Genomic DNA, 16,270 nt, shown 5'->3' with positions numbered 1-16,270 from the left:
CATGGTCCTGTCCACTCCCTATTGCTTTCTATGGATTGTTGTGCTGCACTCCCGTCCCGCATGTGCTGTGTGGTGTATTGTGCTGCTGCAAACCCTGATGCCTGCCCTGTAGGGTCAGTTTGGTGCACCTCTCCATGTCCCTCCTGTCCTCTGTTATCCGAGTTCATGTCCCTACCCCAATTCCTCCTGCCTACCATGATCCAATGTACCATACTTGCGAACATTTTGAACTTGGTAAAAGGGAGATTTTGAAAAAAAACTTGGGTATTGATTTTCCCCTTTGAGTTACATTGAAGAAGAGGAGATTGTAGACAGGAGACAGATCAAATAAAGCCCATTTGAGCTTAAAAACATTGGACGTTTCCTGGCTGAAACGAGTCTGTTGGCATGCATGGTTGTACTACCACTGCCTCTTCCTTCTGCCCAAAATGGTCTATTATATTGCCACAGCCTCTCTTGCCAGTCCTGTATTATTGGTTTGTTGCCCCTGCCCCCCTTTCCACTACCCTCCATAGTCTGTTGTTCTGCCACTGCCCTTCCTGCCTGCCCAGTGTGGTCAAATTGTTGCCTCTGCACTCTCCTACCTGCCTTCAATTTTCAGAGTCTGTGCCCCTGGCCTCTGCCTCTCAACAGTATCCCAATGAACAACTAGATTGCTAACATTCTATATTTATTACAAAAGTGTGGAACGCCTGACGTCATCTTGATGTAATCAAAACTGTAATACCTAGAGTATTTCCTTTAGAAATTACATATATGAGAGGGTCTTATTTGCATCAAAATTATGGTTAGTGCTCTAAAAAACTAAAATGAGGACATCTTTTCTGAGTTTGCAAATAGCGACAAAGAACTTTTAAATTATTTGTAATCTTTATGTTTTTTTATCCAGTTGACCACTTGATTAAATGTTGCACCTAGGGGAGAGGATGTGGTGTTACTTCCAGAGCTGCAGACTTTGCAACTGGGGAACCAGGTTGGAGTTTCTGCTTCAGCTCAACATTCTGTGATTCTGGTCAAATCGATTCGATTCGATTCCAAGTCTTTATTTCGATTTTTACATCATAAAAGACAACATGTAATCTTGTAAACAATTTAAAAAGGAAAAGGGGTACAAAAAGCAAAGGAGGGGACCAGAAAATCTCAGCATAGACAGCCAATGTCACATATATAGCAGCAATGGTTATAAATAAATAAATAAATATCTCATTGCTTAAAATCCCATAAAAATATTAAATTTACCAATTTCATCCAATGAGTCGTAATTTGTAAGCACGAATAATCCAAGTCCAATGGAGGAATTTTGCAACAGCAATAGTCACAGCTTGAGATGTGTTAATCTCCCCATGTCTACAATCAAAATTAAGTTGATCTTGTGTGATGTAACCAATGCTCATGTAAAGCACTCCAATACCTGACAAGTCTGCACTATCTAAAACTGCAAATACACAAAAAATATAAGTGTTTTGCACACTTCTGTCATTGGGCTACATGTGGGCTACATCTGGGTGATATTTGTGCTGCATTTGGGCTCTTTTGTCTCTGGTGGCCATCTTGGGAGATTTATTTGTTATGAAGTTTCCTAATTTCCTCATTTACTGCAGTCTCCTCAGTAGGAAATGCTTTCAGTTTTTTACTTTGATTCCATCAAGAAGGTATTCAGATATGTCACACATTTGCCAAAAATTCTGAATGTTAGCACTCTAGTTGCTCATTAGATCACTGTAGTAAAGCTACTGCTCACCAGGGAAGTCTGCTGCTGGTATTACAAGAGCATGTTTCAGTTTGCATATCAGAATTTTTTAATGAAATAGAAGAGGATTTGAGAAGTCACTCAAAATGTGCCCTAATTTTTCTTTCTTCAGCACTAATCATAATTTCAATGGCAAAATGAACCCCCTCATTGTGTTCCTTTTTAAATTAAATGTTTTAAGTGTTACCAGTTTATTCCAATCAAGATGGCTTCAGGTGTGCCATACTTTTGTCATAAGTAAGACAGTAAGCGCTCTAGTTGTTCTTAAGAACACTCTGGGACATTCTGTCATTGGGCTACATCTGGGTGATATTTGAGCTACATTTGGGCTCTTTTGTCTCTGGTGGCCATCTTGGGAGCTTTATTTGTTATGAAGTTTCCTAATTTCCTCATTTACTGCAGTCTCCTCAGTAGGATATACTTTCATTTTTTTACTTTGATTCCATCAAGAAGGCATTCAGATGTGTCACACATTTGCCATAAATTCAGGATGTTAGCACTCTAGCTGCTTATTAGATCACTGTAGTAAAGCTACTGCTCACCAGGGAAGTCTGCTGCTGGTATTGAAAGTGCATGTTTCAGTCTGCATGTCAGAATTTTTTAAAGAAATAGAAGACGATTTGAGAAGTCACTCAAAATGTGCCCTAATTTTTCTTTCTGCAGCACTAATCATACTTTCTATGGCAAAATGAACCCCCTCATTTTTTTCCTTTTTAAATTAAATGTTTTAAGAGTTCCACTTTATTCCAACCATGATGGCTTCAGGTGTGCCATACGTTTGTCATAAGTAGGACTGTTAGCGCTCTAGTTGTTCTTTAGAACACTCTGGGAAGCTGCAGTAGAACACAAAGGAATCAACTGACAGTCTCTGCCCTTGTTGGATGTACATGTTTTACTGAGAATGTCAGACTTCATTCTCACATGACTGAGAAAGATAATGTGAATTTACAGAAAATATGCTCTCAGTTTAGCTTATAGATCACCTTCCAAACCTCTGTGGGAAAAGCATGAGAAAATAGTTTTCTCTCAAACATGATTCATGATATCACAGCAGAAGGCTTTTTCACATGGTAAAATCACCTTAGAATACACCACAATTCCTAAAATGAGTATGGTACCATCAACAAATGATTTATAATGTAACTAAAGTCTTAAAACCTTCTATTAACTGCAATGCTTTTTAATGAGGTGCTATCATGTATATTGGTCCCAAGATGGCTGCCAACACTTCTTGGATGAAGTGCTGACAGCCAATCAGATCTCACGATGAGATGTGTGGTTAGGCTCCGCCCAGATATATATATGTGATTTTACTTTTGATTTTCTCAGGAACTACTGAACGGATTTACACCATTTAAGCAAAAGGCACGAGTCTGAACTGAGGACTCCCTCTTTGCCAAATTTGGTGTAATTCCGTTCAGCACTTCGGGCTGTGGCTGCGTCAACAGGTCCTATGGGAAAATGCATGGGGAAAACGTGTTTTGGGACCCCCCTTTTTTCTCGGCTCCCGCTTGAAGAATAACCGTGAAATTTTCAGGATAGGAGCGGACCGGAGCTGGCCTAAAGTTTGGAAAATTTCGCGAAGATTCATCAATCGACGCCAACGTTATTCCAAATAGAATGTTGCGGATCTCCTATGGAAGATAGGTCCTAACTAGAACTACCTATTGGCGAGAGAGAGAGAGAGAGAGAGAGAGAGAGAGAGAGAGAGAGAGAGAGAGAGAGAGAGAGAGAGAGAGAGAGAGAGAGAGAGAGAGAGAGAGAGAGAGAGAGAGAGAGAAGAGAGAGAGAGAGAGAGAATGTAAACGATAATGCATTATATATTTAACAAAATTAAACTAAAGGAGTGGTACAGAAGCTCAGGCAGACCAGTCCTGGTTCTGAAATGCACTCCTTTTATAGGCAGATGTGTACGTGTGAGCAGGTAGATGCAATAAATCAGGGCGCAAGACAATGTATGAAGTGGGCTGACCTCTTGCAGTATACTCTGGCGGATGGAAGTGGCACTTCAATGACACTTGAACAGATCCATGGATGAAGAGAGCTGACCGAAAGTATGTGCAATTATATTAGATTTTTTTTAAATTAACTTTTTGGGGAAAAAATTAAGTTGGCTTCAGCTAAACCATCTCTATGCCAGACATACAAATAGATCTGGACCATTAAGCTTAAAGGTTTGTAAGTAAATGCAAGAGAGAGCAAGAGATGAATAAGGCAAATAAACTGGCTTTGTTTCCCAGAAAAAAGGCCACTTACAAGTATAGGGTGGTTTGTTCAGGAAGGAGGAAGGAGATAGTCAGTCATTTGTAACTCCTCCTTTCTCTGCAGGAAAAAGCAGACCCAAACTCCATCTTTCACTACGAGAATCTGCTCATATCATCCCTGGACCTGTTTTTTGCTGGATCAGAGTCGACGAGCAACACCCTGCGATATGGATTACTTCTTCTGCTCAAGCACCCAGAGGTGGAAGGTGAGTTCAGAATGGATCACCACACCGAAATACATTGTTGCCTAATGTGAGAAGTGAATCCGAATTTCGGAGATAGTCTGTACATGGTTTTCCATTACATAGAGCTGCATTCTCCAGCTCAGACTTCACGCCCCCAAGGAAATAAAGAGACCGCACTCCGCCAAGGATAAACTTGGTTATTTTATTTATCCGAGATAAAGCACAGGACGTGTTTCGGCTTCACGCCATTTCCCACTGTGCCTATATATATATTCACTGAAAAAACCATAGGCTTTAGGGAAAGTTATAGTTAGTTGGACATTTCACTCGTACAAAACCAGTGAAATTCCCCCATTATAGTTAGTTCAGCTAACTATCACTCGTGCCCCCGCAATGCACTGCTGATGATGTCACATATTACATCACTCATGACATGGTCAGTGACATCACTCATGACATCACTGATGACCTCTCAAATGACATCACTGATGACATCATCCAGTGAGTATGTGTTTCTGTAAAGTTCAAATATGTTTAATATATATACGGAAAGGCGTATTGAAGAATGAGTGGGTGTATAAGTGTCTGAATGGTTGATTTAGTAGGTGCGTGACTGACTCTATAAGTGAGTGATTAAACGTATCTTACTGAATGCATGGGTTACTGACTAAACTGTGTGAATGTCTGTATCCGTCTGTCTGTTGGTGTGTAAGCGGCTGCATGGGGTTGTGAATATCAAAAAAATCAGTATAACAATTAATACATTCAAAATTGTCATTTAGAAAACCTTTGAAATTCACTGAAAAAACCATAGGTTTCAGGGCTGATATAGTTAGGAATTAGCATTTAAAAAACCTTTGAAATTCACTGAAAAAACCATAGGTTTCAGGGGCGTTATAGTTAGGAATTGGCATTTAAAAAACCTTAGAAATTCACTGAAAAAAACATAGGTTTCAGGGGCGTTATAGTTAGCTGGACATTTCCCTCGTACAAAACCATTGAAATTCCCCTTTTATAGTTAGTTCAGCTAACTATAACTCGCGCCCCCGCAATGGACTGCTGATGACATCACATATTACATCACTCATGACCTGGTCAGTGACATCACTGATGACATCTCAAATGACATCACTGATGACATCACTGATTACATCATCCAGTGTCTGTGTGTTTCTATAAAGTTTAAATATGTTTATTATATATAGGGAAAGGCCTGTTGAAGAATGAGTGGGTGTACAAGTGTGTGAATGGATGATTTTCTAGGTGCGTAACTGACTCTATAAGTGAGTCATTAAATGTATCTTACTGCAGACTAGTGACTAAACTGTGTGAATGTCTGTATGTGTCTGTGTGTAGGTGTATAAATGGCTGCATGGTTTTGTGAATAGCTATATGAGTGTCTATATGGGTTATTGATTGGTTGTCTGACTATCTGTATCGGTGCCTGAGTGTTTGTGTGGGTGGGGTGTGTGTGACTCTGTGCATAGATCTGTGAGTGGGTGATTCACTGGGTGCATGGTTTCAAGAGTGCATCTGTGATGGACAGTATGGGTGGGTGAATGTGTATATGGGTGTGTTAGTGAGTGAATGTATATCTCACTAATACATGTGTGAGTAACTACATATGTGAAAGGCAGTATATATGTGTGTTAGAGTATATAAATCGCTATAAGAGAGAGTGTGTGATTTTGAGAGTAGCTGTATGGATGAGTGTGTCCTTGTATCAGTGATTGGATAAGAACATAAGAATGTGCTAGTATTTGTATGAGTAAGTGATCTGGTGTGTGTATAACTGTATAGGTGAGTAAATGGGAGTGTGATTAATTATTTGCATGACTGACTAGGTGTGTGAGTACCTCTATGGATGAGTGGCGGTGTGTGAGTGTCTATATAGATGTATGAGTGCATATGATAGTCCTGTACTGAGTGACCGTAAGTATGAGTGATTGTACGGGTGAGTGAGTGGATGTGTGTGTGGACCTAAGAATCAGTGAGTGGGTATGTAGTTATTGGTGTTGGAGTGTCATTGGATTTGAGAATGGCCGTCTGTAATTTAGAGTGGGTGTATCAAAGGTTATATTAGGGTGTGAGAAGATACATCAACTATCACATGTATGATGTCATCAGTGATGTCATCAGTGATGTCACTGACCATGTCATGAGTGATGTAATATGTGACGTCATCAGCAGTGCATTGCGGGGGCGCGAGTTATAGTTAGCTGAACTAACTATAACAGGGGAATTTCTAGGGTTTTGTACGAGGGAAATGTCCAGCTAACTGTAATGCCCCTAAACCTATGGTTTTTTTAGTGAATATATATATATATATATATATATATATATATATATATATATATATATATATGCAGAACTATTTCTCTGCTTTACCGGGGGCCTCCAACTCTGCAGGGCGGGCTCTGATTTAGTCAGGAACAGAGAATCCTGCTTGTTAAACCACAAAAAAGACGAAGAGCCCACAGCTTCGGCACCTTTTCAAATTGACATCTTTATTCTGTCTGAATCACATGGCAGCTTTAGCAACTCTTAAATACCTTACGCGTTTCAGCGCACCAGCGCCTTGGTCACAGGTGAGTTGTATTTAGTCGTATTAAGTCCCAGTGGTCATGTGGCCTCTTCTTCAGACCACAGATCCCCAAATGCACCATTATGCAAATATATCAGACCGGCTTTTGCATATTGTCATATTCAGCGTTAGTAGCTTTCTAATTTTGCCAAAGTCCAGTGTTTACCTTTTAATCAGCGATGCTTTCAGGAAAATGTCTTTTAAAAGCATAGTGCACCTCGCTGCCACATGATGAGTAAGTGCTTTAAAGAGAAACACGAAGACTGCTAGAAAGAGGCCACTGCCTCCTTCACTCCCTTTCTTTCCAGCATCACAAATAGTCACGGCAATCCATTTTCGACTGTTTTGGTGGGAAACCGAGTAATGCCCCCTCAATTTGCTGCACAACTATTTCTCTGTTTTACCGGGGGCCTCCAACTCTGCAGGGCGGGCTCTGATTTAGTCAGGAACAGAGAATCCACAAAAAAGACGAAGAGCCCACAGCTTCAGCAACTTTTCAAACTGACATCTTTATTCTGTCTGAATCACGTGGCAGCTTTAGCAACTCTTAAATACCTTACGCGTTTCAGCGCACCAGCACCTTGGTCACAGGTGAGTTGTATTTAGTCGTATTAAGTCCCAGTGGTCATGTGGCCTCTTCTTCAGACCACAGATCCCCAAATGCACTATTATGCAAATATATCAGACCGGCTTTTGCATATTGTCATATTCAGCGTTAGTAGCTTTCTAATTTTGCCAAAGTCCAGCGTTTACCTTTTAATCAGCGATGCTTTCAGGAAAATGTCTTTTAAAAGCATAGTGCACCTCGCTGCCACATGATGAATAAGTGCTTGAAAGAGAAACACGAAGACTGCTAGAAAGAGGCCACCGCCTCCTTCACTCCCTTTCTTTCCAGCCTCACAAATAGTCACGGCAATCCATTTTCGACTGTTTTGGTAGGAAAGCGAGTCATGCCCCCTCAATTTGCTGCACAACTATTTCTCTGCTTTACCGGGGGCCTCCAACTCTGCAGGGCGGGCTCTGATTTAGTCAGGAACAGAGAATCCTGCTTGTTAAACCACAAAAAAGACGAAGAGCCCACAGCTTCGGCACCTTTTCAAACTGACATCTTTATTCTGTCTGAATCACGTGGCAGCTTTAGCAACTCTTAAATACCTTGCGCGTTTCAGCGCACCAGCGCCTTGGTCACAGGTGAGTTGTATTTAGTCGTATTAAGTCCCAGTGGTCATGTGGCCTCTTCTTCAGACCACAGATCCCCAAATGCACCATTATGCAAATATATCAGACCGGCTTTTGCATATTGTCATATTCAGCGTTAGTAGCTTTCTAAGTTTGCCAAAGTCCCCAGAGGACTAGAGGGTAGAAACACCCTGACCCCCTAGGCCTGCTCAGGGGGTCCCATAAGGACCCCCAGGGCCAAATTAACTATTTTTATTTTTTTATTTTTTTTTAATCGGTGAGATTCGCGCACCCAGCGCGAATTTCGGACGAAATTTTTAAAAAACCAAGCGCGGGCTTCGTTGGTAATTAGTCCCCGGGGGGCCAAGGTCCAGGGGTATGATCAAAAAAAGTGTGGAGGGGCCAATCCCCCCCACACAGCCCTGGGGACCGCCACCCCAGGGGCAAAGCATTGATAGTTGCGGGGGGCACATGGCCCCCCTGCAGCCGCAGGGACCGCCACCCCCGGGGCTTATACATGTAAAGATGGGGGCCTCTAAGGCCACCCCTAGCCCCGGGGACCGCCACCCCCAGGGATCGACTTAATTTTTAATTGCGGGGGCACACTGCCCCCCCGCAGCCCCGGGGACCGCCACCCCCTGGGCTTTGTTTTTTAAAAAACATACCCTGTGTGGGGGGTTCAAGCCCCCCACACGCCCCGGGGACCGCCACCTTAAATTGGGGGGTCCGTGATGGATCCCCAGCCCCGGGGACCACCTCTACCCGGGGCTTTGTAGATTGTGGGAGGGGGGGCCACATGGCCCCCCTCCTGGAGCCTTGTGATGGCCCTGGGGACCGCCCCCCCCCCCAGGGCCGGCTCCTGCAGTGTCCCGGGGTGCCCACCCCCGGAACACTGTAGTTTGCCCGCCCTGTATAGCAAACTGCTTTGCTATTTGGAAGAGAGAGCAGGAAACCTGCTCTCGCTTCCAAATAACAAAGCAAATTGCTTTTCCACAGGGGGACCTGCATCTTAGCAGCTCCACGTGTGGAAAAGCAATGCCGGCTCCCCCAAAGTCCCCAACCGAGAGGGCCAGCCCCGGGGGAAGTGGCCCGGGAGGGGGGCCATGCACCCCTCCCCAAAATATAAAATAAATAAATAAATAAAATTTAAAAAGGCCGGCCCCGGGGAATGGGTCCCCGGGGCCATAAATGGCCTAAGGAGGGGGGCAAGGCAGCCCCCCTCCAATATGAAAAATATTTTTAAAAAGGGCCATGCCCTAGGGGATGGGGTCCCGGGGCCGATTATGGCCTCGGGAGGGGGGCCACGTGGCCCCTTTCCCAAATTTTCCATTAAAAAAAATTAATTAGGGGACAGGACCTGGGGGATGGGGTCCCCAGGGCCAAAAAATGAGAAAAAGAAGGAGGGCTACACAACCCCCCTTCTTAAAAAAAAAGACGAAAAGAAAAGGCCTGAGGCCACGCCCCCTTCTTGCAGCACTCTGCAAATGCACCCCCTGGCACGTTTGCAGATAGGGAACGAATACCCTTAGAATACTGGGGGTCCCTGGGGGCAAACTAGCCCACCAGGAACCTCCAGTATGCACCAGGGGGCTGCGTTGCAGAGAGGTGGTCTAAGGCCACGCCCCTTTTTACACCTCTCTGCAACGCAGCTCTGTGGCGATTAAGGGAGGTAGCTGGAGGGGTAGTTGCATCCCAGGGACCCTCAGTATTCAAGGAGAGTTTATCCTCCAACTTAAAACGTGCCACGGGGTGTGTTTGCACAGTGGTGAAGGGAGGGGGGGGGGCCTGAGGTGACATGTGTGCAAACACGCCCTGTGGTACGTTTTAAGTTGAGGAATTAATACCTCTTCAATCCTGAGGGTCCCTGGCCCACCAGGTACCTCCAGTAAGCGCCACGGAGCTGCATTTGCAGAGTGTTGTAAAAAGGGGCATGGCCTCTGAATACCTCTCTGCAATGTAGCTCTCTGGCGCATACTGGAGGTACCTGGTGGGCTAGTTGGCCCCTAGGGACCCTCGGGATTGAGGAGGAATTAATTTCCCAACTTAAAACACGCCACAGGGCGTGTTTGCAGACATGTCACCTCAGGCCCCACCCCCTTCCTTCACCATTGTGCAAACGCGCCCTGTGGTGCGTTTTAAGTTGAGGAATTAATTCCTCTTCAATCTTGAGGGTCCCTGGGGGCCAACTAGCCCACCAGGTACCTCCAGTATGCGCCAGGGAGCTGCGTTGCAGAGAGGTGTTAAGAGGCCACGCTCCTTTTTACACCTCTCTGCAACACAGCTCTATGGCGCTTTCTGGAGGTACCTGGTGGGCTAGTTGGCCCACAGGGACCCTCAGGATTGAAGGGGACTTAATCTCCCAACCTAAAACGGACACAGGGTGCATTTACACAGTGGTGAAGGGAGAAGATGGTGTAGAAAAGTGGCTCTATATATACTGGACCAAAGTAAAATCAGCCAAACTACGAATTCCGATTTACTCACCTGTTATCAGGAGAGACCTCAGTGCTGCATCTTTGAGCCCAGTACTGATCCTGAAAAGTAATTCTAATCAAACTTACCAGTAACTTGAATTTCCTTCCATAGGCTAACATTGACTGGTTTCACTTGGAAATTCTTCTAAGTGTGGAGTTACGTCATACATCATTTTCGCCGGTTACCACCTCCCTTCGAGTTGGAACACTACGTATCCCACAATGCAATGAGTGCATCCCAGTCTTCCAACTGGGATTCTTTCTTTACGTATGATTGAGTTGGTGCATATTATGTCAAACTTTGTTTTTCACTGTTTATTATGTTGCTAAATTCATATTACATCAATCATACGTAAAGAAAGAATCCCAGTTGGAAGACTGGGATGCACTCATTGCATTGTGGGATACGTAGTGTTCCAACTCAAAGGGAGGGTGAAACCGGCGAAAATGATGTATGACGTAACTTAATTGAGGGGAGGGACAGAACACGAATGGGGTTAAAATGGATGGTAGTGTGGGTGGCGCGACTGATTCTTTGAAGTTGCGAGAAAAGAGGAACTGTTTTAATCATCAAGGCAGGTACGAGCCATCTCCAATCGGGGATCTTAAATTGATGTGAACCGTTGTATGAATATAATAGGATAAATTCATAGAAGGGAAGACAGGAATAATAACGAACGAGTTGGAGTTAGAGAAGAAAGGGGTGGTGAATAAAGTGAAATCAAGAAAGGATAATTTGGTAAAAATGGTGAATGTTAGTGAGAACAACGATTGCAAAGTGAGGAAAAGAGAGGGAAACCTGTGTTTTGTCAATTTGGTCGTATTTTATAAAAAAAAAGCGGGTGAAGCATTTCTCGAGTTATCATTGGAAAGGTTGATCAGTGACATAATAGATCGTGTTATATGAGATTCACACAATGGGGTTAACTGAACAATGCACAGTTAATAGCCAATAAGCTACGTATAAAACTTATGTACTGTTTATGCAAAATACATAATATGCTAATTGTAAATATTTTGTCGTTATTCATAGTTACCCCTGAAGAAGGGCTTATGGCCTGAAAGGCATTGGGTTTTTAATAAATACTGCCTGGAACGAATCGTGCACTAGTCGTGTTTCAGTATGAGGTCCGGTTGGGCACTACAGTGACATAAGAAGCTTGGGAAATTGCATAAATGATTCCTGCGCGTGGATTGTACTAAGAATGATTAAATCAGTGAAACTAGATGAAATTTGAAGAAACGGACTATCAGCATAAAGTTGAAAGATTGGCGCAAAGAAGTAGCGCATGGCAGCAGTGCGGCTGGATGTGGGGCGATATGCGCCCCACATTTCGAAGTATCTTTCTGTGCTTAGCTCTCCCCAAGAGCATGGACAAATGACTACTAGCCATCCACTGCTCACATTTTAGAAACTGTTTTAGGGACTACTTTTTCTTTGTATTTGAGCACTTCACACGAGCGCTTGTGTTTTCACTTGCTCCGTTTCTGTAAACAGGCCTGTAAATCTTGTTCTTATCTTGTCACATTTGCTGTGCATTCAAACACGGAGATCAAATGCCAGACGCTGTTTTCCGAGGCACCGGTTTACTTTTCTTTCTCTGACTTCAAAATGAAAGAATTTTTTTGGTAATGTACCGGTGTTGCTTGTGTCTGAGTGTACCACGCTGCTTTCTGGCTCTAAAAACAAACGTAAGGAGTTAGTTTGAGGTCATCCGAGGTTGTTGGAAGTATTTTTGTAAAGTATAGACGTTATGATGAGGACAGTGTTACTATTCCTGCAAAGGCATTCTTGTGGATTACATGTGTAGCACATTACCTCCACTGATTGAATATAAAAAGACTGACCACTACTTGGAGATTATTTTCCAGTTCCCAAAATAAGGTTCTCTTTTAACTCTTTTGTTTATAATTCTCTCACCAGAAATTCTGCTTATCCATGCCAACATTCCAGCATCAATGATGCTGCCTGTTATGATGAGGACAGTGTTACTGTCCTGCATCAATGATACTGCCTGTGTGTGATCCTTACTGCTGTTACCTCCACGAATGCTCCCTCTCTTTCTTACTTGCCTATAACCCTGATGCTCCATCCAACTAGCTCACAAAGCTGCTGTTTTTTCCAGCCTGCTAAAATACTGCTGTTCTGTCCTAACCTGACAACTATATACCTGCTTCTTCAAGGTCCTTCTTTGTATCAGCTTCTTTTGTTGACAGGACAGGTCATTCACAATGGTGAATGACCTGTCCTGTCAACAGTATGATTAGTCATGAGTCACACCAATGCAGAGGAACCAATCTGTAGGTCTCTTTACCTCTGATAATTACCATCCCATCTCCAGTAAGTAGTCTGCGGCTTCTAAATATACTGGAGAAGGCCACAACTGTTCATTCCCCCATCAGGATGTCATTGCACTCTCTCATTTGGAGACCTATTGTAATTTGTTTTTCAAACTTTGAAATGGACTTTTAGCCTTTCTTTACTTACCATTCGTCGGCATCATTATCACTCCTCTTAACTGACTAATAATTCGGCAGTGCGTCCCAGACTTCAGTTCCTGCTTTACTTCTGTTCTTTGTGTGGTGCATGGACAAAGAATAAATTGAATTCTCTTAATAAGTGTCCGTCCGCTGCTTACGCTGTGATTAAGGAACTACTACTACTTTTTTAACATTATTTTAATAATGCAAACTCAAATCGACCCGACTGAAAGGTATAGGAGCACGTTATATGACCATAAATTACATTACACAAGGTCACTTTTTTTTTTAACTTGTGCTTTTGGGGGCAGAGTTCTGAGAGCACTGTACTTGACAGCAATTGTGCAAGGACAACTCCTTGTGTGTGCATTTGTTTTGTCCTTCTCGCTACTCCACTCCACTCCAATCCAATCCACTCCACCCTAATGTAATCCACTCCACTCTAATGTAATCCATTCCACTCTAATCCAGTCTAATACACTTCACTCTACTCTAATCCACTCCACTCAAATCCACTCTACTCTACTCCACCCACTCTAATCCACTCCACTATAATCCACTCCATTCTAATTCACTACACTCTTTTTCACCCCACTCTAATTCACTCCACTCTAATCCAGTACATTCTAATCCAATACACTCTAATCCAACCCACTCTAATCCAACCCACTCAACTCTTTGCTACTCTGCACCTCTCCACTCTGACACTCTATGCTCCTCCTCTCTATGCCTCTGCCTTCTACACCACTTTACTCCACTAATCTATGACACTACTCCTCTCCACTCTACAACACTCCACTTTACTCTATGACATGAGACTCCACTAACTTTTAACCATGCTGAACAACAGCCACACTGGAGTACAACAGTGCTAAAGCACATTGCCAAAGCCAATAGCTCTCGCATGGGCGAGGTCTAATGGCTTTGTCAATGCTTGTTTCTTTTTTGTTAGGCACGGGGAGATTAAGTGATCTGCCTAGAATCGCAAGATGTTGAGCTAATGCTGATACCTGGTTTCCCAGTGATGAAGTTGCCAATTCTGGCATAGTGCTACACCCTTTACTCGCCGTTTGTTCTTAGAACAGGTGTCTCTCTTTTCCCCACATACTGCACTTTTTATTGTTTTTAGAAATAATCTCTTATTGGCTACTTTTCCCCATAAATATTTTTTTTCATTTTGTCATTGCTTCTCCCGGGGATGAGACATTATGAGTTTATCCTGTCATTGCCCATTTTCTACCTATTCATTTAACACAGCCACTATATTGTAGAACGTGAGCGAAATATACAAAATAGGCACAAACAATAGATCGAATTAATCACTCCTGACAGTTCTGTGGCTCTTCCGCTCTCACTTACTCTTAATTTTCACACTTTCTTCCCATACTCTTTCTCTCAGACTTGCATTCTACCTGCTCTCGCCCAACCGTTTTTCTAGCGATTGTTAGCATGCATCTGTCCCTGCGATGCTCTCTCACCCCCACCTACACCCTTTCCTCTCCTCACCCATATCTGTTTGCTAGTCCCTGCCCGCTTTGTTCACTTTGCGCTCTCATCCTGGCCATCTGTCCCTTCAGCACCATTCACTCGCCCTGTCTCTTAAAGAGTTATTAACTGCACAGGCAGAGTTCAGAGCAGGAACTGCACCAGTGAATGGAGAAAGGGTGGGGACCATTTTTGGCAAAGCCGTTTTATTTGCACTGATAGTTATACCACTGATAACAGAGAATGCTTGGGCCTACGTCTGCTGGGATGTTGTACACCGGGCAGGTAACATTATGTTTGAAAAATACAATTACTAGTAGTAAGTACTCCACTCTACGACACTCAACTCAAAACCACTTCATGCTACTTTACTCCACTCTATGCCTCTCCAGTCTACGCCACTCCTCTCTATGACACTCCACACCATGCTACGCCACTCTACTCCACGCTACAACATTTTACTCCACTCTATGCCACTTTACTCCACTCTACACCACTCCACTCTCCGTCACTCCACTCCACTCTGTGACACACTACATCACTCCACTGTAGAACACTTCATGAAACTTCACTTTACGACACTCTACTCCACGCCACACTACACCACTCAACTCTACGACACTCTATGGCACTCCACTCTAGAACATTCAACTCCACTCTATGCCATTTTACTTCAGTCTAAAACTACTCTACTTCACTCAAAGACACTCTACTCCACTCTGACACTCCACACTACATCACTTCACTCTACAACACTCCATTCTACTTTAGCCATGTACTCCACACCACTCTACTCCACTCCAAACCACTCCACTCTGACACACTCGTCAATACTCTACTCCACTTAACGCTACGCAATGATGCTCCACTCTACCACACTCTGCAACACTCTACTCCACTCTATGCCACTCCACTCTACACCACTCCACTGTATGACACTCTACACAACAACACTCTACGACACATTGTTCAACACAACGCCACTCCATTCTTAGTCACTCCATTCCACTTTATGACATTCGACTCTACGCCACTCCACTCTACTCCACTGTATGACACTCCAGTCTATACCACTCTACACTACTTCACTCTATACGACTCTATGATAGCCCACTCTACACCACACCACTCCACTCTACGACACACTATGACTCTCTACGTCACTCCACTCCACTCCACTCTATGGCACTCTACTCTATGCCACTCCACACCACTGCACTCTACACCATTCCACTACATGCCACACCATTCTGACACTCTACGCTACTCCACTGTATGCCACTCCACTCTCTGTTATTCCAATCTGACATTCTACGCCACTCCACTATACAACACTTTACTCCACAATCCCCCACTCTATGCCAATCCACTCTATGCCATCCATGCTAGTCCATGCCACTCAACTTCTTGCCACTTCACGACTAACTCTAAGACACTTCACAACCCTTTACACCAGTTCACAACACTCCTTGCCACAACACTTTACAACACCCTACTCTGACACTCAAGTGCATTCCACTCTATTACTCTTTGACACTCCACTCTACGCCTCTCCATTGCAGTATACAACATTCTACTCCATACCATTCTACGCCACTCCACTCTGTGCCACTACACCATCCATGCCACTCTACCTTTTGTCACTCCAATTTTTGCAACACCACTCTATGCCACTCCACTCTGCAATACTCTACCCCACTCTACGCCACTCCATTCTATGACACTCCACTCTACTCCACACTACTCTACTTCACTCTACTCTACACCACACCACTCCATTCTACTCTACTACACTACTCCAATCCACTGTACTTCAATCCATTCTATATGACCCCACTCCACTCCACTCTATAACACTCTGTTCTATG

General features: G+C 43.6%; 1 protein-coding gene across 4 annotated transcripts in view; it reads left to right on the top strand.

Annotated features, from left to right (window-relative positions):
- Window positions 1-16,270, top strand: part of LOC146798351 (cytochrome P450 2C8-like) — a 489,861-nt gene that overhangs the window by 314,709 nt on the left and 158,882 nt on the right. For all 4 annotated transcript variants that reach the window (XM_085625620.1, XM_085625621.1, XM_085625622.1 and 1 more), the window contains one exon: window positions 4,079-4,220. In XM_085625620.1, coding sequence (XP_085481746.1) covers window positions 4,079-4,220 — 142 coding nt within the window. The remainder of the gene's footprint in view (window positions 1-4,078; window positions 4,221-16,270) is intronic.

Source organism: Triturus cristatus, chromosome 9 (genome assembly GCF_964204655.1).
Source record: "Triturus cristatus chromosome 9, aTriCri1.1, whole genome shotgun sequence".
In the NCBI taxonomy this organism is placed as follows: domain Eukaryota; kingdom Metazoa; phylum Chordata; class Amphibia; order Caudata; family Salamandridae; genus Triturus; species Triturus cristatus.
This window is presented reverse-complemented; position numbering and strand designations above follow the sequence as displayed.